Source organism: Bos indicus x Bos taurus, chromosome 10 (genome assembly GCF_003369695.1).
Source record: "Bos indicus x Bos taurus breed Angus x Brahman F1 hybrid chromosome 10, Bos_hybrid_MaternalHap_v2.0, whole genome shotgun sequence".
NCBI classification, from domain to species: Eukaryota; Metazoa; Chordata; class Mammalia; order Artiodactyla; family Bovidae; genus Bos; species Bos indicus x Bos taurus.
Genome location: NC_040085.1, coordinates 30,888,431 through 30,910,538, shown reverse-complemented (window position 1 = coordinate 30,910,538; position 22,108 = coordinate 30,888,431). Strand labels below are relative to the sequence as shown.

General features: G+C 50.3%; 1 protein-coding gene across 4 annotated transcripts; it reads left to right on the top strand.

Annotated features, from left to right (window-relative positions):
* Window positions 1-4,275: 4,275 nt before the first annotated feature.
* On the top strand, window positions 4,276-20,960 carry RPAP1 (RNA polymerase II associated protein 1). Of its 4 annotated transcripts, none has more exons than XM_027553595.1 (25): window positions 4,276-4,373; window positions 5,108-5,364; window positions 5,637-5,785; window positions 6,065-6,154; window positions 6,596-6,716; window positions 7,559-7,780; window positions 8,645-8,824; window positions 9,818-9,933; window positions 10,592-10,690; window positions 11,589-11,690; window positions 11,910-12,077; window positions 12,208-12,390; window positions 12,515-12,649; window positions 12,745-12,915; window positions 13,339-13,496; window positions 13,961-14,119; window positions 14,273-14,474; window positions 14,897-15,006; window positions 15,249-15,444; window positions 15,616-15,768; window positions 15,979-16,124; window positions 16,693-17,449; window positions 19,960-20,136; window positions 20,278-20,337; window positions 20,443-20,960. In XM_027553595.1, the coding sequence occupies exons 2-25, from the start codon at window positions 5,184-5,186 to the stop codon at window positions 20,593-20,595; spliced, it is 4,188 nt and encodes a 1,395-aa protein (XP_027409396.1). In that variant the 5' UTR covers window positions 4,276-4,373; window positions 5,108-5,183; the 3' UTR covers window positions 20,596-20,960. The 4 variants fall into 4 exon arrangements, with proteins under 4 accessions (XP_027409396.1, XP_027409398.1, XP_027409397.1 ...); XM_027553597.1 differs by having other exon boundaries at window positions 4,309-4,358; XM_027553596.1 differs by lacking the exon at window positions 4,276-4,373 and adding an exon at window positions 4,382-4,993.
* Window positions 20,961-22,108: the final 1,148 nt, after the last annotated feature.

Genomic DNA, 22,108 nt, shown 5'->3' with positions numbered 1-22,108 from the left:
GAGTGCTTGCCTTCCTGAGCCCTCACAACCCACTCTTACCCGTCTTTCTGTCTCTCTGGACACAGTAAAGAAACATTCTTTAAGGATATGTGAGCAGGTGTGATTTTGTGGAAGAGGTGTGTAGGTGGGTGAGAGGGTGTGCATTATGATGTATGAGGGAGGGTGTGCATTTGTGCAAACCCTAAATGTGACTGACGCTTTGTGGGTGGATGGGGAGAGGATGTGTGTGTGTGACTGGAGGAGGTTGGCTGCCTGTGCAAATACATGCCTGCAAAAATCTCCCTTCCTTTTGTAAATGCATTGCTTGGAAGGAAACTAATCAAATCAACTGGAAATGTATTTGACCTAACATAGGAGCAGATGTCCAAGTGGTTCCTGTTCTCAAAACAGAAGCAGAGCCAGCTATGATCTATCCCACCAGAGAGGAAAGGCCAGCAGCAGCCCCTTATTATGCATGGAGCCAGGTTGGGCCTTGGCATCACCCTACTCATGTGAAATAAGTATCTGCCCATTCTCTGCCTTTTACAATCCATGACTGTCCAAGGAAGTCAAGGAGCAAGAGAAGATAAAGACAAAACTAGAAATAAAAGCCACCTGCCCATAGCAGCAGAACACCTTGAAAATAATTTCTAGCAGTCTCAGGAAGTAGCTGCTTCAGCTTTCTCAGAGTTAGGACTCCTCCTCCATGAGAGAACCAAGTCACGGGGTCATGGCAGTCTTGCTGGCCCTGTGAGCAAGGCTATATTCTTTCCCAACTACTGGTTAAAGAGGTTAAGAGTTGGGAAGTTTCCTTTAAGGAATGGGGCAGCCAACAGAATCTGTTCCTCATTGCCTTAGAGAAGCAGGGAATCTATGACTTTGGGGTTTGGAGGTGTGATGTCACGGGCGCTGGGGACTATTGCTGTACCTGCCACACGCCCCTTGCCTGAAATCTGTAAACCAGAAACAGTGCCACACCTTGCTCGGTTGACGATAAAGCAAAAAAGTAAGTTTCTAGGAGAGACCACATTCTGAAAGGGGGATTTTCAAATGAGCAGATTTTTTCCCAAAAGTAGATTTAGGAAATAGGAAGAGAGCAGTAAGTCTGGGGTTTCTGAAATAGCAAGTGAGTCCAAATATGTGGGAAAAAAAACCAACTGTACTCTTCAAAATTTCACTAAGGGATAGCCCTGAGAAGAAGTGTAGTAAGTATGTGTGTGTGAATACCATGTATCTGGCTGTATAGTTCTTTTTTTGAGCTGCTTTAATAGCTACATGGTAATTTAGGCTATTTTAAAAAACTTTTATTGTGAAATATTTTAAACATACGCACAAGTAAAACAGTATAATGAATCCCCAAAGTACCCTTTACTCTTATTCGATGATTATCTTAGCCAATTGTGTTGTATTATTCCAATTTATTTTTATCCTTTTGCTGGAGTTTTAAAACCAAATCTTAGCCATATAATTAATTTCAGTTGTAAATATTACACTGTGTATATGTAACAGGCTTTAAAAAACTCACCCATATATAGATTCAGATAGTTACATATAGAAATATTTATCAACATGTGTATATGTTACACATACACACATATTCCCTTTGTCAGCTGAGAAGGACCCAAAAGCAAGACACTCCAGTAGCAATGAGTGTATCTAGCACCCAAATCTTGGTTTCTTTTTTTTTTCTTCTTTTTTTTTTTTTTTATTCCAAATCTTGGTTTCTAATAGCATTTTCCAATATAAGAGAACCAAGGGTCCTTGGAGAAATGGCTGATTCTAGGACTGGGGCAGGAAATATACAAGATGAGTTTGGAGCATTTTATAGTACCAGAAAGTAAGGAAGTGTTCAAAAACAAAAGCAGAAAACACAAATCAAGCATATACACACAGGGAATTCTGTCCAGTGGTTAGGACTCCAAAGTGAGGGACCTGGTTCAATCCCTGGTCACAGGACTGAAATCCCACAAGCCACACGTTATGGCCCAAACACACACACACACACACACACACACACACACACACACACACGCACAATGATGCGGTATATCAAAGGGTCAAATATAAATATATGTGAATGACTATAATTTGTTAATAATTAAAAAGTATATTGTAAATTAAGAAGTTAATTCATGGAGAGCATAGACAAATCTCCCATGCAGAATTACAAATAATTTATAATTTAAATATTACAAAGGTACTCCAGCCTCAAAGAGGGGGAGGACTTCAAACTCATAACCTCAGTCTAATCATGAGAAAATCATCAGATAAATCTCATTGGCGGGATATGGCACAAAATACCCTACCAGTACTATTCTAAAGTGTCCAAGTCATCAAAAAAAAAAAAAACCCCAAAAAACCCTCTATGAAGCTGTGAAAGCCAAGAGAAGCCTAAGGAGTCATGACAATGAAATGTAATGTGGTATCCTGGATGGAACAGGAAAAGGACATTAGGGAAAAATTGAGGAAACCTGAATAAAGTATGGACTTTAGTAATACTATGTCAAATATTGGTTTATTAATACCAACAAACCTACCATATTAATGATAGATGCTACTATGTTTAAGATAAATGGAATGTTTCTTTCTTTATAATCCTGTAAAGCTAAAGCTATTCTAAAATAAAGTTTATTTTTCAAAAAGAACCACATCCATACCCAAAACATTAAAAAGAACACATTTTATTTATTGACTTGTTTATTTAGCTGCACCACTCGGCTTGCAGGATCTCAGTTCCCAACCAGAGACTGAACGTGGGCCATGACAGTGAAAGCACTGAATACTAACCACTAGACCACCAGGGAACTCCCCATACACAAAAAAATGTTTTAAAAATACTTAATAGTGTGTGTTTTAGATTTAGTTTTTCCAAACAGTCTCAAAAAGTATCATTTTACAGTAGGTTTGTTTGAATCAGGATACAAACAAATCAGGACCACATATTTAATTAATAGTCCCTTAGTGCAGTTAGACATGATAGAGCTAGACGCTTGACTAGATTTAGCTTCAATTTTTTTTTATAAAGGCTTCCTAGGATGTGTTTTACACTTTCAGTGGCATCATATCAGAGGGCACATTATGCCCAGTGGCCCACTTTCAGTGACGTTAAGATTCATCAGTAGGTTAAAAAGTTGGCCACCTGATCCATCCATCCAAAGTTCTCATCAACCTTTTACCTAATAGTTTTATCAATCATTGATGATCATTGCCTGCAGTAATTATGTCATTAGTGGTTGCAAACAATGATTTTCTATATCCAGTCTTCCTGCATTTTTGGATTCAGTTTCCCTCCCTCACTCACCATTAACTTCTGACCAGCCAGTACTATTTGGATTCCAAGGTTGGCTAAATCCTAGCAGCTGAAATTTACTACTGCAGTTGAAACCAAGAGAGTTAAAGAAGAATTTTATAGAATACGTGGAAAATTGCTAGAAAGGCCAATTCTTGGTTCCTATTAGAGACTGAGTGAATCAGAAACTCAGATGTGGCCCAGAAATCTGGCTTAACAAGCCCTCCAGGTGTTTCTGACACTGCTAACATTGGCTGTCCTAAGATGGCCTTCAATCAAGCAATGATTTACTAAGGTCATATGAGCATGGCAATATACTGGGTGCTGAGCATGATGGATGCAAAAAAGAAGGCCTGATTTCCCCCAAGGAACTCAAAGTTTACACAAGGGAACAGTGCACATGCCTGTGAAAAGGGAACTGGTGATAGGTGATAGTGGGCAGCATGCTGCCAACATGGCACACAGGTAGCACAGATAGAAGATTCCAAGGAATTCCTTGGGCTTCACCTTTCCTTTGTCCTGGTTATTTTCTTGTTCGGTCACCAACGGCTCTTTGCGACCCCCATGGACTGTAGGCCACCATGCTCCTCTATCCACGGGATAATGCCGGCAATAATACTGGAGTGGGTTGCCATTTCCTCCTCCAGAGGATTTTCCCGACCCAGGGATCGAACCCTGGGGTCTCCTGAGGCTCCTGCACTGGCAGGCAGATTTTTTACCACTGAGCCACCTGGGAAGCCCCAGTAATCTTCTTACTCGTCCATAATCACACTGGGGAGGCTACCGTCCTGAGCATGCAGGTTTCTAATGCGCTGCTCCTGAGCTTGGGTGCTGGAGTGTAGCATACGGTTATCCCGGCCGGTGAGTGCCGGAGAGGGTCTGAGTAACTCTTTGCCTCTGTCACTGGTATTGTTTGTGTAGAGAGAGTCTGCGTAAAGCTTACTTGCAGGAGTACTTTCCTGTTCAAGCGTCCTGAACACCAAAACGGCAATTCCCTCCCAAGAGTGGGCGGAGCCGGGATGCGGGGCGGAAACTCAAAACCGGCGGCGGCGGAAGCCTGGCCCTAGCGGGGCAAGATGGCGGCACTCAGGTGATTCTAGATCAAGTAGGTGGTTTGGCTGGCGGGACGGACTGCAGGAGATCCCGGGAGAGGTCTGGGATACAGGGTATTTAGTTCTTTGTCGGAGCCTGCCCCAGTGTCTTTGGTCTGGCCAGGGGCGGCCGCGGCCTCTTCGATGCGGAGACCCTAGGCACGGCCCTCCATCTGCAGGCAGCATAGTCTGAGACTCCGTAGTTTCTCTTTGCTGACACGGGTGATCCTGGAGCACCTGCGACCGTAGAGCCCAGCCTTTTAGGGCAGTTGTGGGGCCTGACAGAGTACAAGTCATGGACTGCTTTGGTGAAATTTATTACTAAGTATTTTATTGTTTTCAATGCTATTGTAAATACAGTTGTTTTCTTAATTTTGTTTTCTGATTGTTCTTTTATAGTGTGTAGAAATACAAGTGATTTTTATATATCAATCTTTTATAGCCCAAGGTTTTTAATAATTTGAATACTTTTAAACCAGGCATGTTCCCACTAGTCTGATACTAAATCACCACTGCCTGGCTCTTGAAAGCATTTTTCTTAGGTCCCCTGTGGTTGTTTCTGAGTTTTTATCATCCACAGATTATAAACAACCTAAGTTGGCAGTAAATACTGTTGCTGGACTGTTGGAATAAGGTATGAATGAGGAGGAATGAGTCCACATGAACCCAGGGGAAAGGAGCCTTCTCTGATGCACAAAAAAGAATTGAGGTTCAGTTGCAGAGGGCCTATTATATTTATTGCTTCTAGGGTGAATGAGAGTGAATTCCCTATGCTGAAGCAGTGCTGGAAAGAGTTGAACTAGGGAGGCAGCTGGAGTGTCAAGATGCTGTCAAGACCAAAGCCAGGGGAGTCGGAGGTGGACCTGCTGCGCTTCCAGAGTCAGTTTCTTGCAGCTGGTGCAACCCCAGCAGTACAGCTGGTGAAGAAAGGAAGCAGGAGAGCTGGGGATGCCAACCTGGAGCAGCCTCCACTGCAGGATCATCGGGATGTGGTGATGCTAGACAGTGAGTGGCTGTGGGTATGCGGTTGAAAGGAGAGAGGTACAACCTCAGGGTCTGTGGCTGGATTGCCCAGAACTGCGGAACTCTGTTGCTGCAGCCCCATTTTACATATGAAGAAACTGAGTCCAGAGAGATTAAATACCCTACCCAAGGTGACATAGCTTGAGCCAGGGCCCCATAGCAGCTGCCTTTCTTTCTTTGGCTTCGCTCTAGCCATCAGTCTCTTCCTGGGAAAATATGAGTAATCTCACATCTGGGTTTTTTTCTTTTCTTAGGTCTCCCAGATTTACCCCCAGCTTTGGTTCCTGCTCCCCCAAAGAGAGCCAGGCCCAGCCCTGGCCATCTCCTGCCTGAACATGAGGACCCTGAAGAGAGGCTGCACAGGCACGATCAGCACATCACTGCTGTCTTGACTAAGATTATTGTGCGTCTCACCCTGGTTAAGTGGAGCAAGGCATCCTAGGGCAACAGGAATGTTGGGTGTGGGTGGTGAGCCTTACTGAGTAGAGAGTGATTCAGAAAGATGGGACTCCATCCCTCTGCAGTCAGGTTGGGGGCTGGTTTAGAATCACTGTGCCTTAAGAAAAGTGGGTTCATGACTCCTTAGGGTGAGGTTCTAGTCATACAGTACTAAGGTTAATGGGATAGTGTTGAGCTTGGAGATTTGTCTATATCTTTACTGCTTTGTACTTTTTTGCTGCAGGAACGAGATACAAGTTCAATGCCTGTGAATCTGCCTGTGTCCAGTGGCGTTGCTTTCCCTCCTGTATTCCATCGCTCACAGGGGAGACAGGTAAGCAGAGGTCACCTTAGATGGTGTTTAGGGGACAGTCATGTGAGCATCATAGTCCATCTTCCCCAGGTAGATAATCTTAATAGTGATAAACAATTCCATTGTTAAAACAGCACAGCACTAAGCACTTTATATGCATTACTTCATTTAGTCCTCGTAACAGCCATATAATGTAGGCATCGTTATCTCTATTTTTCAAATAAGAAAACTTATAGCTTGTCCTACACCACACATCTAATAGAAGAGCCAGAAGTCCACCCCAAGTCTGTCACACTTCAAAACTTGTGCTTCTCTGGAGCCTTGCTTTTTCTGAGGACTAGGGTTGTGACCCTTGGAGATTAAGTAAGTCTCTTGTACCTCTTTGTTCCAGCAACATCAATAGGTTGAGAAGAGAATAGGGTAATGAGCATCTGTCACCTGGGTTTTCTTTTTGCCCTTTAGGGGAAGCCAGTGACAGCTGGTAAGAGAAGCATCTTTGCCCAGGAAATTGCAGCAAGGAGAGCATCTGGAGCCAAGGTCTCACCAGTTAGAGAAGTTGAATCTATCTTGGACCCACCAGAGAGTGAGTGGGGATTGAAGAGACTTGGTCTAAGCTTTTTGGTAATACACAATCATCGAGTCATCTCTGGATATTCATCTTTCCTGCTTCAAACCTGAAGTGCATTTGAGCCATCTAAAGAGGAGCTGTCCCATACTCTACTGAGAATATTGAGTGTGGGCAGCTTGGGTCCATATCTGGGTCTTAGGTGCAGGCAGAGGACAGGTCATTACTTGACTATAGGAGAGAAAAAGGGGATAGAAATGTCTGGTGTGTGTGTGAGTGCGTGTTAAGTTGCTTTAGTTGTGTCTGACTCTTTGTGACCCTGTGGACTGTAGCCCGCCAGGCTTCTCTATTCATGGGATTCTCCAGGCAAGAATATTGGAGTGGATTGCCAGGCCCTCCTTCAGGGGATCTTCCCAACCCAGGGATCAAACCCAAGGCCTCCTGCATCTTCTGTACTGCAGGTGGATTCTTTACTGCTGAGCCATCGGGGAAGCCTGAAGTGTCTTTTAGAGGCTGTAAAATAAAGATGTAGGCCAAAATTCTTTAGGGATGCAAATTACTAGAGAAAAACTGGGGGCAGACCTCTAGAAGCAGACGTCTGCCTAGACATCAGAGAAGCGTCAGTGGGATGTTTCTGAGGGAAACCTCATGTAAATCCAAGGGGGAAAATGAATACATCACCCCAAGCCAGGCCCAGAGTGCCTGGAGTCATGTGTCATATTCCGGGGCGGGGGGGTCTCCACTCTGTGCCTGGGTAGACTCTGGGACCTCTCTCTGTCTCCAGAGCTAATGGGATTAGAGAAGAGGCCCAGGAATTCCAGTTGGAGTGAGGCAATGAACTAATCGTATCCTTCTTGCAGGTGCTATGACCTGTGAGGCACTTACACCTAGGGAGTGGGGCAGCCAGCCTCCATGGAACAGCTACAGCTTCCAGGGACCCCATCTGGTGACAGGGAAGGGGCTCAAGGGCCAGGAGGCTGAGCAGGAAGCCCAGACCATCCATGAAGAAAACGTAGCGAGACTGCAAGCCCTGGCTCCGGAGGAGATCCTGCAGGAACAGCAGCGATTGCTGGCTCAGCTTGGTACGGGTACCGGCCTTTCCTGCCAAGACTGGGCTAGGAAGGGATTGCCATTTATTGAGGAAGGCTTACTGTGAGTGCTTTTCATTCTGTCCTCAAACTGTACCTGTGAGGCAGGTGGTGCTAACCTGATTTATTTAATGAAAAATAAAACTGAGGCTCAAAACTTTAAGAAATTCTCCCCCAGGTCACGCAGCCTGGTACCACATCCTGTTAAGGAACACGTATGTGATATAAATCCAGGTCTACCTGGTCTCATGAGTTGTGCTTTTAACCAGTAGATCATGTATACAGTACAGGTGTAGTGTGGTATACACTGTATTCTGGCTGTACTCTAGTACAGCTGCAGGGCACTCTGTTTTATGTGAATTATATGCTGTGCTGTATTACACCTCCCTCCTAGTTTTTGGACACCAAAACAGTAGCGTCAAGTCAATCTTATTCCACACTATGTATTTAGCACTTACATAGAGCATAGCATATATTAGGTTTTTAGTATATTTATGCATAAGTAAATAAATAACTAAAAGTGAGAAACTAGTCCCCTAAATGCCTTCTTTTTGGCCCTAGTCAACATTGATTCATTTATTCTTTAGCCCCTTACTTTGGGCCTTGACCTGAAGCCAAGCACAGGGATGGGCAGAAAGGCCTGGACCAGAGGACTGTGAAAAATGGAGGGATAGGTGGGTAGGCAGGTTCCAGTGACAGATGTGGGTCACTGAGGCTGCAAGAGAGCCCAGGGGGCGCATACCCTGGCTGGGAAGTGCCTTGGCACCCACACACAGGCCACATTCAGCAGGTTTGGTGTCTGTTGGAAGCTGGGAAGAGTATGCCTCCAACCACTCCCCTCTCCATGCTCTGTTCTAGATCCCAGCTTGGTTGCCTTCTTGAAATCTCACAGCTGTACCCGTGAGCAAGCAGAAGAGAAGGCCACAAGGGAGCAGAGACCAGGAAGACCCTCTGCTGAGGTCATTGGAAAGGAGGCCATTGCACCAACTTCTGCCAGTGTGCCCAGGCAGGAAAATGAGCTGGAGCCAGAAACCCCAGGTTTGGAGGAGGAGGGGACTTTGGAGGAATGAAAGCAAAGGAAAGTATTCCTTCTCCCGGGTCTGGCAGATGGGAAGAGAGAGAACCTTCTATGTCCTTGAACGTGTAATGCTAATCCTCATGCTTGGCTTGAAATCAGTCTTCATTTGCTCATGCATATATTCTTCCCGCACACACTTCCTGTGTTCCTGTCCTGTTAACTGCTCCTTCTCCCCCTTCCCCAGTAGGAGACAGCACAGTATGATGGCTGAATGGCCCCCTCCCCCACAGACCATCTGCCCCTTGCCTTTGCAATAGCTGCCCCAGCTCTGGCTCCATCCATCCCACGGTTCTCTCTGCCTCTGCTCTCTCTGATGGCAGGATGGTGGGAGAGGAAGGGTCTGATGCAGGTCTTGTGAACAGGCCAGGCCTGAAGCAGAAAGGCCAGTGGGAGCACTCATTTTCCAGGAACTGGATTGCTTTATTAGTGATTAACAAAAGAAGAATTGAATTTGGAGAGCCCTAGGAACCTCCTGCTCGGGGATGTGCTCCAGAACAGCTGAGCAAGTTGGGTGGGGCTTGGGTGGGGAGAGGAGGAGGCGGCAGCAGGTGTGGTCTCAGTGTCTTGCTCTGCTGAAGTGTGGCTGCCCACTCCTCACTGTCTCCACTCCCCTGCTCCTTTGGAAGGTCAGTGCTAGAGTGGAGAACTGGGTTTCCCTGATATCTGTGGTCCTCCCTTCCTTGTTTGCCTCTCTCTCCTTTCTTCGTTATCTCCTCCTCTTCCTCTTTGCCCTCTCAGCACATCTTTGGGGTCAGCAAGGGGCTAGAGCCCAGGACAGGATGTCTGCCATAGTAATCATTCCAGGCCGTGGGCTGTGCCGTTAGCCACAGCTGAGGGCAGAGGCTGCCAGACCCTTGGGCAGAAGTGGATGTGGCAGCCGCTGGACACCAGGGACCCCAATGGATCAGCAAGCTGAGCCCCTTAGGGAAACTACTCTGCTCCCATCTCCCTAGCTCTGGCCTTGCCTGTGACTCCCCAGAAAGAATGGCTGCACATGGACACTGTGGAGCTGGAGAAGCTCCATTGGACCCAGGACCTGCCTCCACTCCGGCGGCAGCAGACGCAGGAGGTGAGGACGGCCCACTGGCCAACGGGCGCAGTGGGGTGGGAGGCGTGGAGGGCCCACTGGCCGACGGGCACAGTGGGGTGGGAGGCGTGGAGGGCCCGCTGGCCGACGGGCGCAGTGGGGTGGGAGGCGTGGAGGGCCCGCTGGCCGACGGGCGCAGTGGGGTGGGAGGCGTGGAAGGCCCGCTGGCCGACGGGCACAGTGGGGTGGGAGGCGTGGAGGGCCCGCTGGCCGACGGGCGCAGTGGGGTGGGAGGCGTGGAGGGCCCGCTGGCCGACGGGTGCAGTGGGGTGGGAGGCGTGGAAGGCCCGCTGGCCGACGGGCGCAGTGGGGTGGGAGGTGTGGAGGGCCCGCTGGCCGACGGGCACAGTGGGGTGGGAGGTGTGGAGGGCCCGCTGGCTGACAAGGGTGCCACAGGGTGGGAGTGAGTGGAGCTATTGCTCTTGCACCCAGAACTCGGGCCCTCCTCATCCCTCGAGCTGGAGAAACTTCTCTGTGCTCACCCCTCTCTTCCTGCCTGGCCCCTCAGGCCAGAGGATCCCCACTTCGGGTCAGAGGTCCAGGCAGGACCTAAGTCCTGAGAGGCCTGGGGTTACAGTGAGGAAGGACGTGAGGAATTCACTGCTGCCCCAGTGCATAGTCCTCTTTCTCTACCCATTAGAGGATGCAGGCCCGATTCAGCCTTCAGGGAGAGCTGCTGGCCCCCGACATGGACCTTCCCACCCATCTGGGCCTGCACCACCATGGAGAGGAGGCGGAGGTGAGGCTTGGGCTCCAAGGAATACTGGACAGTTCTCAGCAAGAGCTTTTAACAACCATATGGAGAAGGGTGGCTGCTCAGCTGCCTCGACCCTCCAGTGCGCCCATTCCAATTCTTGATCCTGCTGGTTCTAAGGCTTGAAATCTTTCTCCGCGTTCTCTCACACTCCAGTCAGTCGCCAGAACTTGCCAATTCTGTTGTCAGCTCTCCATGTTGCTTCCTCCATCCGAGCCTTGTTCCCTCTTGTCTGCTCAGCCACCATGTCTTCTACTCACTCTGTCCTGTGGTGTGCTCCCCCATGGGATTGCTGTACTGATTTCCTCTGACTCCGTTCAGGCAAATCTTGCCTCAGAAAGTTTCCTTGCTCCGGAAATGCTCCCAGAATAAGGCCCTGGCTCTAAAACCCTGCAGAACAGCCCTTTCCTCCATCTGTCCCTGCTGACCCCACAGCTCTGCCTCCCTCCCTCCTGCTGCACATTCGGCCACCTTCCCCCACACACACCCCCTCTGCTCCTGGACTCCAGCACGCGGTTCCTGAAGCCTGCTCCAGGGAAGCCTTTACCCTTCACTCCATGCCCGGCCATCAAGGGCTCTATCCGCTCACTGAGACCACATCACTTTTCCAGGACCGCTTCTCTCTCCTGTGCTTTAGTTGCAAATTAAACACTGATGACTACATTTCCCCCCAGTCTGCCTTAAGCTGTGGTTACTTGTGCAAGTCTTATTTTCTTTACCAGTTTGAGGATTCATGGAAAGCAGAGGCAAGAAACATCACTTACTTTTCTTTGTCTTCGCCTTGACACCCAACTCCATGTATGGCAGATGGGGATTGCCGCGTATTTATTAATGGGTGCTGCCCTGCGTCTTGGCTCCTTCTGACTTCTTGTCCCTGTTCCAGAGAGCGGGGTACTCCCTTCAGGAGCTCTTCCACCTGACGCGCAGCCAGGTGTCCCAGCAGAGAGCCCTAGCGCTGCACGTGTTGGCCCAGGTCATCGGCAGGGTGAGTGGACTGCTGGCCTGGTCCTATCCACCCCCCTACCCCTTAGACTCTCCCACCCCTCGCCCATTTCTTTCTGACTCACTGGTCCGTACCCCAGCTGTCTGTGGGTCACACTGGGAACAGGTCAAACCAGGGTCCTAGATGGGCAAGTGAAGGCCCTAGGATGAAGACTTGGTACCTTCAGCAGATTCAGCAAGGTTTTCTCCTCGTGCTCTCAAGGCCCAGGCTGGGGAGTTTGGGGACCGGCTGGTGGGCAGCGTCTTGCACCTCCTTCTGGATGCCGGTTTCCTCTTCCTGCTGCGCTTCTCCCTGGATGACAGAGTGGATGGGGTCATCGCAGCTGCTGTCCGGGCTCTTAGGGCCCTGCTGGTGGCCCCTGGAGATGAGGTACAACATGCCGAGGAATGAAGCTTCGCGGCCTTGTGGTCCCTACTTCCCCTGCTGGGCCTGCCCTCACTGACAACCTGTTTCCTGACCCGATCCCTTCTTCCTCGTTCCACCCCGACTCTCCTCTCAGGAGCTCCTCGACAGCACCTTCTCTTGGTACCACGGAGCACTGATGTTCGCTCTGATGCCCAGCCAGGAGGACAAGGAAGATGAGGATGAGGACGAAGAACCCCCAGCAGAAGAGGCAAAAACTAAGAGTCCTGAAGAAGGAAACCGGCCTCCATCTGACCTGGCCCGACATGACATCATCAAGGTACAAGCGTGCAGGCAGCTGCACCAGTCCCGTGACCTCCAGGGCAAGCACATGTTGGGCAGGAGGGGTCATCAAGGCCTGGGGCCCAGCTGCATTTGGCAGCGGGCTTGTGTCTGAACCTCAGGGGCTTCTGGCTACCAACCTGCTGCCTCGGCTGCGCTACGTACTGGAGGTGACCTGCCCAGGACCTTCTGTGGTCCTTGACATCCTGACTGTGCTCATCCGCCTGGCCCGGCATTCCCTGGAGTCAGCCACAAGGGTGAGAGACAGGAGGCAGGGACTGGGCAAAGAGCCTCGCTGGGCCTGGCCTCGCCCCTCAGCCGCCCACGTCCCTTTTCCTCCTGGCCCTCACAGGTGCTGGAGTGCCCTCGGCTGGTAGAGACTGTGGTTCGAGAGTTCCTGCCCACCAGCTGGTCCCCCATGGGGTCGGGGCCTACCTCCAGTCTATACAGAGTGCCCTGTGCTCCTGCCATGAAGCTGCTTCGTGTCCTGGCCTCGGCCAGTAGGAATATTGCTGCCCGGGTGGTGAGCAGGACACAGCATGGGATAGGGGCTTGAGACAGAGCTAGGTTGGGGGCTAAGCATGGCTGTTGTACTTTTAGGCAGCCCAGTCATGCCATCTTTCTCTTCCTAACTGTTTCAGTTCCTTAAAAGTACAACAGAAACCCCCAGAAAGGGGCCTATTGTATCCTGTAGGCTTGCTCTGCACTCATTAGAAAGGCTCCCTGCTCCCTGCACCCAGGCCAGGAGGGCCACATACAAATAAGCACCAAGCAGCCTTGGCAAAGGTCCCCAGCAAGTGCCCGCTAACAAGAAGGCAGGCAGGAGGGCGGAAGGGAGGGATGGATGAGGTAGTTTCACCTGAGCCCTGAACTATGACCCTGTGGCACCAGAGGGTCCTGGAACAGGGCTCCCAGTGATCCTGATCCCTGGACTCTGCACCTCCAGCTGAGCGGCTTTGATCTCCGGAGCCGCCTGAGCCGCTTTATAGCGGAAGACCCCCAGGATCTGGCCTTGCCCCTGGAAGAAGCCGAGACACTGAGCACTGAGGCCTTCCGCCTGTGGGCAGTGGCGGCCTCCTATGGCCTAGGCAGCGACCTTTACAGGTGAGAAGAGATGATGGTAGGCCCCTCAAGACCCCTCCGGCCCTGCACTCTGGCCTGAACTGACGATTCAGCCTTGCTCGAGGTCCAGCCTCAGAGGGAGGCTGAGCATGAGGAAGAGGTGATTCTGGGAGGAATTAAGACAGCTGGGGCGTCAGGGCTAGCCACGGGGGAGTGGGGCAAGGCTGGGTTAACCACATTCTGTGCATCACGGCATTGATATCTGGGTGAAATCATATTGAAATTCCCTGTAGCATGTCGTGTGGAAGCCTTGAGGGGCTGCCTCCCTCCCCCCAGCCCCCAGCCTCCCTTGAAGCCTCACAGAGTGCCCGGCCCAGGCCTCCCTCCTGCTCCTCCTCAGCCAGCCTGCAGAGGCCCCAGGGCAGGCCTTGCTCCGTGTCTTCTGTCTCTGTCTCCCTCCTCACACTGAAGGGCGGTCTTTGTCTCCCCCTCACCACCACCACCAGGGAGCTATACCCTGTGCTGATGCAAGCCCTGCAGGATGTGCCGAAGGAGCTCAGTAGCCCCCCGCCTCGGCCCCTCGCTGTGCAGAGGATTGCCTCGCTGCTCACCCTCCTCACCCAGCTGACCTTGGCAGCCGGCCACATCGCCCCTGAACACAATAGGTAGGCCCTCACCCTGAGCTTCCGGTGGAGAGTCGTCCTACTGGGAGCTCTGGGATCGGTGGGCGGGCTCCTCCACAGAAAGAGGGTGGCTGGAGCCTAGAGGGCGGTCCGGGCAGCCAGATCCTCACCCGGCCCCTTTTGGCTCTCCTGTAGTCACTCTGCTGAGGCCAGTCTGTTGGCCGGCTCTTCCTCAGTCACTTGGACACAGGTGTCTGGGCTCCAGCCTCTCGTGGAGCCATGTCTCAGACAGACCTTGAAGTTGCTGCCCAGACCTGAGATGTGGAGTGCCCTGGGCCCGGTGCCCACTGCCTGCCTGCTCTTCCTGGACGCCTACTACCAGGCCTGGAGCCAGCAGGTGCGTGTTGCCTACTCGCCTTCCCCCTGCCCTGCCCTGTCTGTGTCTTAGCGTTCTGCCCTCTTTCTCATGTCTCCACCTGTCCATACCTCCCTCTTGCCACCTTTTCCGCCCTCCACCTTTTCCCTCCTACCATTTTTCCTCTTTCCACCTTCACATCCAGTAGAGCTTCCAAGGAGCCATGTTGGCAGAGGCCAGAGAACCCCAAATAGCAGCTTAGCCTCCCTGGAGCCGTTATACTCTCTCATGACCCCTGCCAGCACAACCTCAGAGTCTTCTCTCCCTCCAGAAGGGTCAGAAGGCAGAAGCCTCTAAACACTGACTCCGGGGATCTTGGAATCGTAGGCTCGGCCTGAGTGCACAGGATCTAGGAGGATGGGGGCTCCTGGGCCATCAGCTCAGTGAATCTCATGGTTTTCCAGCCAGGCCTGTGCCCAGAGGATTGGCTGCAGGACATGGAGCGCCTGTCAGAGGGGCTGCTGCTGCCCCTGCTGAAACACCCTTCTCTGGGCAGCCTGTGGGATTCCCTGGGGTATGTACTATGTGTGTGGTGGAAGTTGGTGAAGGGAGGCAGTTTTGCTCCTTGTGGGGTTCCTGAGTCTAGCTCCCTGGTCCATTCAGCTTGAGGGAGACCTGAATCCCTAGTAGGCAGCAGCTGGGGGCTCCAGGGAACATGGGCCCTGTCTGCATGGCCACCTTGCCACTGACCTTGGTCACAGACAACCCAGCACACCTCAGACCAGAGCCCCCTCGGCTTCTCCACTCTGCCTCCAGGTGCTGCTCCCCTCTGTGCAACCCACAGTCCTGTGCTGTGGCCCCCGAAACTATCTCCAGCCTCGCGTCACTGGGCTGTGCGGGGGGCCACCCCCCTCTCAGTCTGGCTGGCTCAGCTTCCCCCTTCCCGTTCCTCACGGCCCTCCTGTCTCTTCTTAACACCCTGGGCCGGATCCACAAAGGACTGTGTGGCCAGGTGAGTGCTGGGGGCCAAGATGGCAGGATTGCGGGGGAGGGCACCCCTTGGGGAAAGGAGGCCTGTTTTGTCAAACCCTTACTTCTGAGTTTGGCAGGGGACGGGCGGCCGGGGAGCCCCAGAAGGCATCGAAGTCACCTTCCGAATCTGAACACACTTGCTCTTCCTCAGCTGGCCACCGTACTGGCTGCCCCGGGACTCCAGGACTATTTCCTGCGATGTGTGGCTCCTGTGGCCGCTCTGCACCTCACCCCCTTCTCTGCGTGGGCCCTGCGCCACGAGTACCACCTGCAGTACCTGGCACTCACCCTGGCCCAGAGAGCGGTGGGTGCCCCTAACCCCCCACCGCCCATGAACCTCATCGTGCCTCCCTGGAACATGTGCTGCTTCTAACAGGCCATGCAGCTCCTACTTTGCTGAAGACATGCCCAGAACCTGTGCCTGTTGGCACGTATTCTCTTCCTCACTTCTGCTCCCTATGCCCCCCTCACCCCCTCTGCCTCCTCCTCCCCCTTCCCCCTTTTCTGTCCACAGGCAACACTGCAGCCACCAATGTCAGGCACCGACGTGGCCCTCTGTCATGGCATGGCCTTGGCCCTGCTGGGCCGGCTGCTGCCTGGGAGTGAGCACCTCGCCCATGAGCTGATGCTGAGCTGTGTGTTCCGGCTGGAGTTCCTCCCGTAAGTCCAGGCTTAGTAGCATCAACTCAGCCCTTTCAAAAAGCTGCTGTGGTGGTTGCCAGAGCAGCTCTGAATTGGGAACCAGAAGACCTGGGCTTAATTTTCTTTCTTCCATGGATTACACTTGGCCTGTCTTGAGTTTCCGTTTCCTCATTAGTCAAGTGAGGATGAGGATAACACACTAGGGTATTATTATGAGACTTCTATGACTGTATGGCTGGAAAATGGTTATAAACTAGCTGTACACTTGTAAAACTAACAGTTACTCAGTGTTTACTCTTTGTCTCGTCCCCCTAACTATATGTCTCTAATTATTTAACCCGTACCATGAGATGGGTATTATCGTCATTATTATCATCCCCATTTTACTATGCGGGAACTGAGGCAGAGTTCTGTAAATGAGCACCTAGGTAACTGTCTCTAGTGTCCATCCTTTTAACTGCCATGTGGCTGATTATTAGGGGGACAGGAAGCAGCAGGATTGGACCTGGGAGCCTCTGGGAGGCCCTGGAGAGCTGGTGGCCTTGTGGGTTCTTGCCCTCATTTTTGTTTTCGGGTTCCGTTACAGAGAAAGAGCCTCAGGGGGTCCAGAGGCAGCTGACTTCTCTGACCGGCTCTCCTTAGGAAGCGGTGGAGACCTTGGATGTGGGCGAGGGGCTCTCCTAGCTCAGGCCTGCCAGGACCTCCCCAGCATCCGCAGCTGCTACCTGACCCACTGCTCACTGGCCCGGGCTAGTCTGCTCGCCTCCCAAGCCTTGTACAGAGGGGAGCTCCAGCGAGTCCCAGCCTTGCTGCTCCCTGTGCCTAAGGAGCCGCTGCTGCCCACTGACTGGCCTTTTCTGCCATTGATTCAACTCTACCACCGGGCCTCAGACACCCCCTCGGGGCTCCCTCCTGCTGACACTGTGGGCACAGCCCTGCGGGCCCTGCAGTGGGTGCTTGTCCTGGAGAGCTGGCGCCCCCGGGCGCTCTGGGCTGTGTCTCCTGCTGCCCGCCTGGCACGGCTCATGTGTGTGTTCCTGGTGGACAGTGAGTTGTTCCGGGAGACCCCAATACAACGCCTGGTGGCAGCCCTTCTGGCCCGGCTCTGCCAGCCTGAAGTCCTATCAAATCTCAACCTGGATTGCCCACTTCCTGGACTGACATCTTTCCCGGACCTCTATGCCAACTTCCTGGAGCATTTTGAGGCTGTCTCTTTTGGGGACCACCTCTTTGGGGCTCTGATTCTCCTGCCGCTACAGCGTCGATTCAGCGTCACCTTGCGCCTCGCCCTCTTTGGGGAGCACGTGGGTGCCTTGCGAGCTCTGGGCCTGCCACTGACCCAGGTACTTTCTCAGTCCAGTAGGACCCACTATGGGCATCCTGTCCTGGGCCTTGGAAGCACTCCTGAGCAGCGGGGTGCTTTGGTGGCCTGAGGTTCTTTATCTTACCTCTTGGGGGCTTTGAGGAGATGAAAAAATACATGAAAAGGATTTATCATGGTAACTGGCATACCACAGGTGTTCATTATTACTAATGGCACGGTTCCTTGCTCCTGAGGTGCTACAGTGTAGACGAGAGATGTACTGAAACCAGTATAGTTCTCAGTTATTCAGATTCTAGGTGTTAAGTCAGGATTCAGAGAAGGCAAAGACCAAAGTGGATTTTCCATGAGGAGAAGGTTTTGTGGAAGAAGTGGGAATTGATCTGGACACAAAAGGTCGGGTAGAATTTGGATTGTTGAGGAAGGACAGAATGTACCTATTGGAACAGCATATGCAAAAGCTCAGAGGCAGGAAGAAATGTGATAGGGTGGGAGGAGGAAGGAGTCACACAGATACCAGCCTGGGAACTTGGATATCAGGCTAAGGAGTTAAACTTGTAAGCTATAAAGAGTTCCAGGCTCTTTTAAGATTTGTTTTTTTATTTCCATTACAGCTTATTTTGATAAGCTTGAAATATAAACATTTTAGTACATGTATAACTATGTATAAGTATAAATGTATAGTTTAGATAAAAAACTAAAATATTTTTAAGAATTAAAAAAACATTGTAGAGAATTCTCTGGTGGTCCAGTGGTTAGGACTCTCACTGTAAAAGGCCTGGGTTTGCTCTCTAGTCAGGGAACTAAAATCCCACAGGCTGTGCAGGCTGCAGCCAAAACAGGAAAAAAAAAGATAGATTAGTAATAAAAATAATGTTACCGTTATCCATAATCCTACTGCCCAGTGGTGACTTTTGATTTTGATTTATCTTTTTCTAGTCTTTTTTTTTCCACATGGCACAGCATGCAGGATCTTTCTTCCCCAACCAGGGATCAAACCTGTGCCCCTTGCAGTGGAAGCACAGAGTCCTAACCAGGGAATTCCCTCTACCCATTTTCATGGATATGTGCGTGTGTATATATATATCTCTCCTAACCAGGGAATTCCCTCTACCCATTTTCATGGATATGTGTGTGTGTATATATATATCTCTCCTAACCAGGGAATTCCCTCTACCCATTTTCATGGATATGTGTGTGTGTATATATATATATCTCTCCTAACCAGGGAATTCCCTCTACCCATTTTCATGGATATGTGTGTGTGTATATATATATCTCTCCTAACCAGGGAATTCCCTCTACCCTTTTTCATGGAGATGTATATATATATAGGCAGCACTGTTGCTCTGTGAGAGCTTTCTCTAGTTGTAGGTGAGTGGGGGCTACTCTTTGGGCTTCTCATTGTGGTGGCTTCTCGTTGCAGAGCACAGATTCTAGGCATGTGGGCTTCAGTAATTGTGGCTCAAGGGCTCTGAAGCACTGGCTCAGTAGTTGTGGCACAGGGACTCAGTTGTTCCATGGCAATGTGGAATCTTCCTGGAACAGGGATCGAACCTGTGTCCCCTTGCGTTGGCAGGCCGATTCATATCCACTGCACCACCAGAGAAGTTCTTATGTGTATACGTATTTTTATAAAATTGGGATCACCACATAATGTTTTCTTAATGTTATAAGCATTTCTCACACTATTAAATAGCCTAAGAAATCAACATTTTTATTATATAATAATCCACTGTGCAAGTAGGTCACAGTTTATTAGAACCCCTTAGTGGGCATCAAAGTTTGTTTCTGATTTTTTGCTATTTTAAGTAACACTCTGATAAACACCACTGGACATAAACACATAATCATTCTGCATGGAATTAAGAAAGAATAATTTTTTAGAAAAATAATTATTATTCCAAAGAACATGAACTTTTGAAAGGTTTGGTAATAGAGTTGAGCAGCTGCATATGACATTTTGAAAGTTTCAAGCAGATAAAACAGGCAGTGGTGGCAGTAGGAATTCACAGCTGCTTCTCAGTTTCCCAGTTTCCACTGCTTTCCAGCTCTTTAGTCTTTTTTAAAAAAAATTTATTGGTGTGTAGTTGATTTACAATATTGTGTTTCAGGTATACAGCAAAGTAAATCAGTTATATATATACATGTATCCACTCTTGTTTTAGATTATTTTTCTGTATAGGTTGTTACAGAATTCCCTATGCTATACAGCAGCAGTTTCTTATTAGTTATTTATTTTACATATAGTTGTATGTATATGTCCCCATCTCCCAATTTATCCCTCCCCCCCCCCCCCCCCCGCCGTCCCCTGGTAACCATGAGATTGTTTTCTACATTTGAGAGTTTGGTTCTGTTTTCTAAATAAGTTCATTTCTAGCTCTTTAGTCTTTAACCTTTGTCCCTTGTGATAGAGAGAGACGGATCTCTGCCCTCAGGATTTGGTTCATATGACCATCAACCCTCCACCCCATTGTCCACTGATACACATCATGCCCTCACCCTCAGCATGTCTCATATCCCCTGTCACAGCTGCCTGTGTCCCTGGAGTGCTACACGGCGCCTCCTGAAGACAACTTGGCCCTCCTTCAGCTCTACTTCCGGGCTCTGGTTACTGGTGCACTCCGTCCACGCTGGTGCCCTGTGCTTTATGCTGTGGCTGTGGCTCATGTCAACAGCTTCATCTTCTCCCAGGACCCAAATAACTCAGTAAGTTACATCCCCATCTCCAAAGGGAGGAAGGGGCCTGCAATTGATCTGGGCCAGCTGGGGAGGAGGGGAGGGCCCAGCCAGGCCAGCGATAGGTACCTTCTCTTGGCCTGGTGCCACCTCTTCTTATTCTGCTTCTAGGACGAGATCAAGGCTGCCTGTAGAAGCATGCTGCAGAAGACTTGGCTGCTGACAGATGAGGTGAGGGGGGCACATCTTGGAGGTGGGAGAATGGAGGGTGTTGGGGAACAGAGGTCTCAACAGGATCTCACTACCTGCTACATAAAGTTTCTTTCTTCTCTGCAGGGCCTTCGGCAGCACCTTCTCCACTATAAGCTTCCCAATTCTGCCCTTCCTGAGGGTTTTGAGCTGTATCCCCAGTTGCCTCCTCTGCGTCAGCAGTACCTTCAGAAACTAAGGATCTCAGGGGTGCTCCCAAATGGGGTATCAGATACCTAGTATAGCTGCTGCAGATGAAGAGATGGATACACTCTCCTGGAGTTACCAACAGATACCTGGCCAGAGAGAAGGGCTTTGTGTCCTCAGAGTGGGCAGGAAACAAAAAGAGTAGAAGGACTGCTTTCCTGGGAGGAAGCAAGCTTCTTGACCTGTTTTGGAGCTGGGTGAACCTACCTGTATATCCTGATAATTGGAGCCCAGAATCTGGGACTTCTGAGGGTCTGTACTGGGAGTGAAGGGTGACTTAGCTATGTCCCCTTGGGGACAAGACAAACCAACTATACCTCTCTTCCTCTGCCTACGCCCTGGCATCAGTGTGTATGAATACTGGAGCTGGGCATTAAAATAAATTTTTTTTAATCTTCTGGGAATGTGATTTGGACTGGTTTCAGATATACTAGTTCAAGATTGGTATCAAGGGATGGGTTATCCCGGGATCTTCCCAACCCAGGGATCAAACCCAAGCCTCCTGTGGTGGTAGGTGGGTTTTTACCACTAGCGCCACCTGGGAGGCCTGCAGCTTGTCTCCTGTGGCCTCATTTCCATAGTTGCTATCCTGAGAAAGAGAGTCCAAAAATCAGACTGGCGCGGTAGCTGTCTGTCTTGGATCTGTTTGGGCTGCTATGTTAGAATACCACAGGCTGGGTGGCTTATGAACAACAGATACTTATTTCTCAGAGTTCTAGAGACTGGGAAGTCTTCCCTGATAGCTCAGTTGGTAAAGAATCCACCTGCAATGCAGGAGACCCTGGTTCAATTCCTAGGTCAGGAAGATCCACTGGAGAAGGGATAAGCTACCCACTCCAGTATTTTTGGGTTTTCCTTTCAGCTCAGCTGGTAAAGAAAACGCCTGGAATGTGGGAGACCTAGGTTCGATCCCTGGGTTGGGAAGATCTCCTGGAGAAGAGAACAGCTTCCCACTTTCAGTATTCTGGCCTGGGGAATTCCATGGCCTGTGTAGTCCATGCGGTCACAGAGTTGGACATGACTGAGCTACTTTCACTTTCAGAGACAAGAAAGTCTAATATCAAGGTGCTCGCAGATTTAGTATCTGGTGAAGACCTGCTTCCTGGTTCATAGACAGCTCCCCCATGGCAGAAGGGACAAGGGAACTCTCTGGGGCCTCTTATTTTTGGCCACACAGCTTGTGAGATCTCAGTTCCCTGACTAGGAATTGAACCCAGGCAATGGCAATGAAAATGCTGTGTCCTAACCACTAGGCCACCAGGGAACTCCCCTGGGGCATCTTTTTATAAGGGTACTAATCCCATTCCACTCATGAAGGTGAAAACCTCATGACTTAATAACTCCCTAGTGGCACCACCTTCAAATAGGCTCAATATGGAGATTCAGTTTCAACATATGAATTTGATTGATGGTGGGTCTGGGGCGGGGTATGGGTAGTGGGGTTCTATATAGTGAGGTTCTACAACACCTCTTCCACTGTGGACTTTAGTGATGGTAGGCAAAGACTGGGGAGGATTGGATCAAAAAGTAAACTCTGGTTCATCAG

Bases quoted from the DNA above. Each gene is read 5' to 3' on its own strand.
- RPAP1 (XM_027553595.1), top strand. From the start codon at position 5,184: ATGCTGTCAAGACCAAAGCCAGGGGAGTCGGAGGTGGACCTGCTGCGC. The intron at 11,691-11,909 runs GTGAGTGGACTG...CGTGCTCTCAAG, and splicing joins TGGCCCAGGTCATCGGCAGG to GCCCAGGCTGGGGAGTTTGG. The intron at 14,475-14,896 runs GTGCGTGTTGCC...ATGGTTTTCCAG, and splicing joins ACCAGGCCTGGAGCCAGCAG to CCAGGCCTGTGCCCAGAGGA.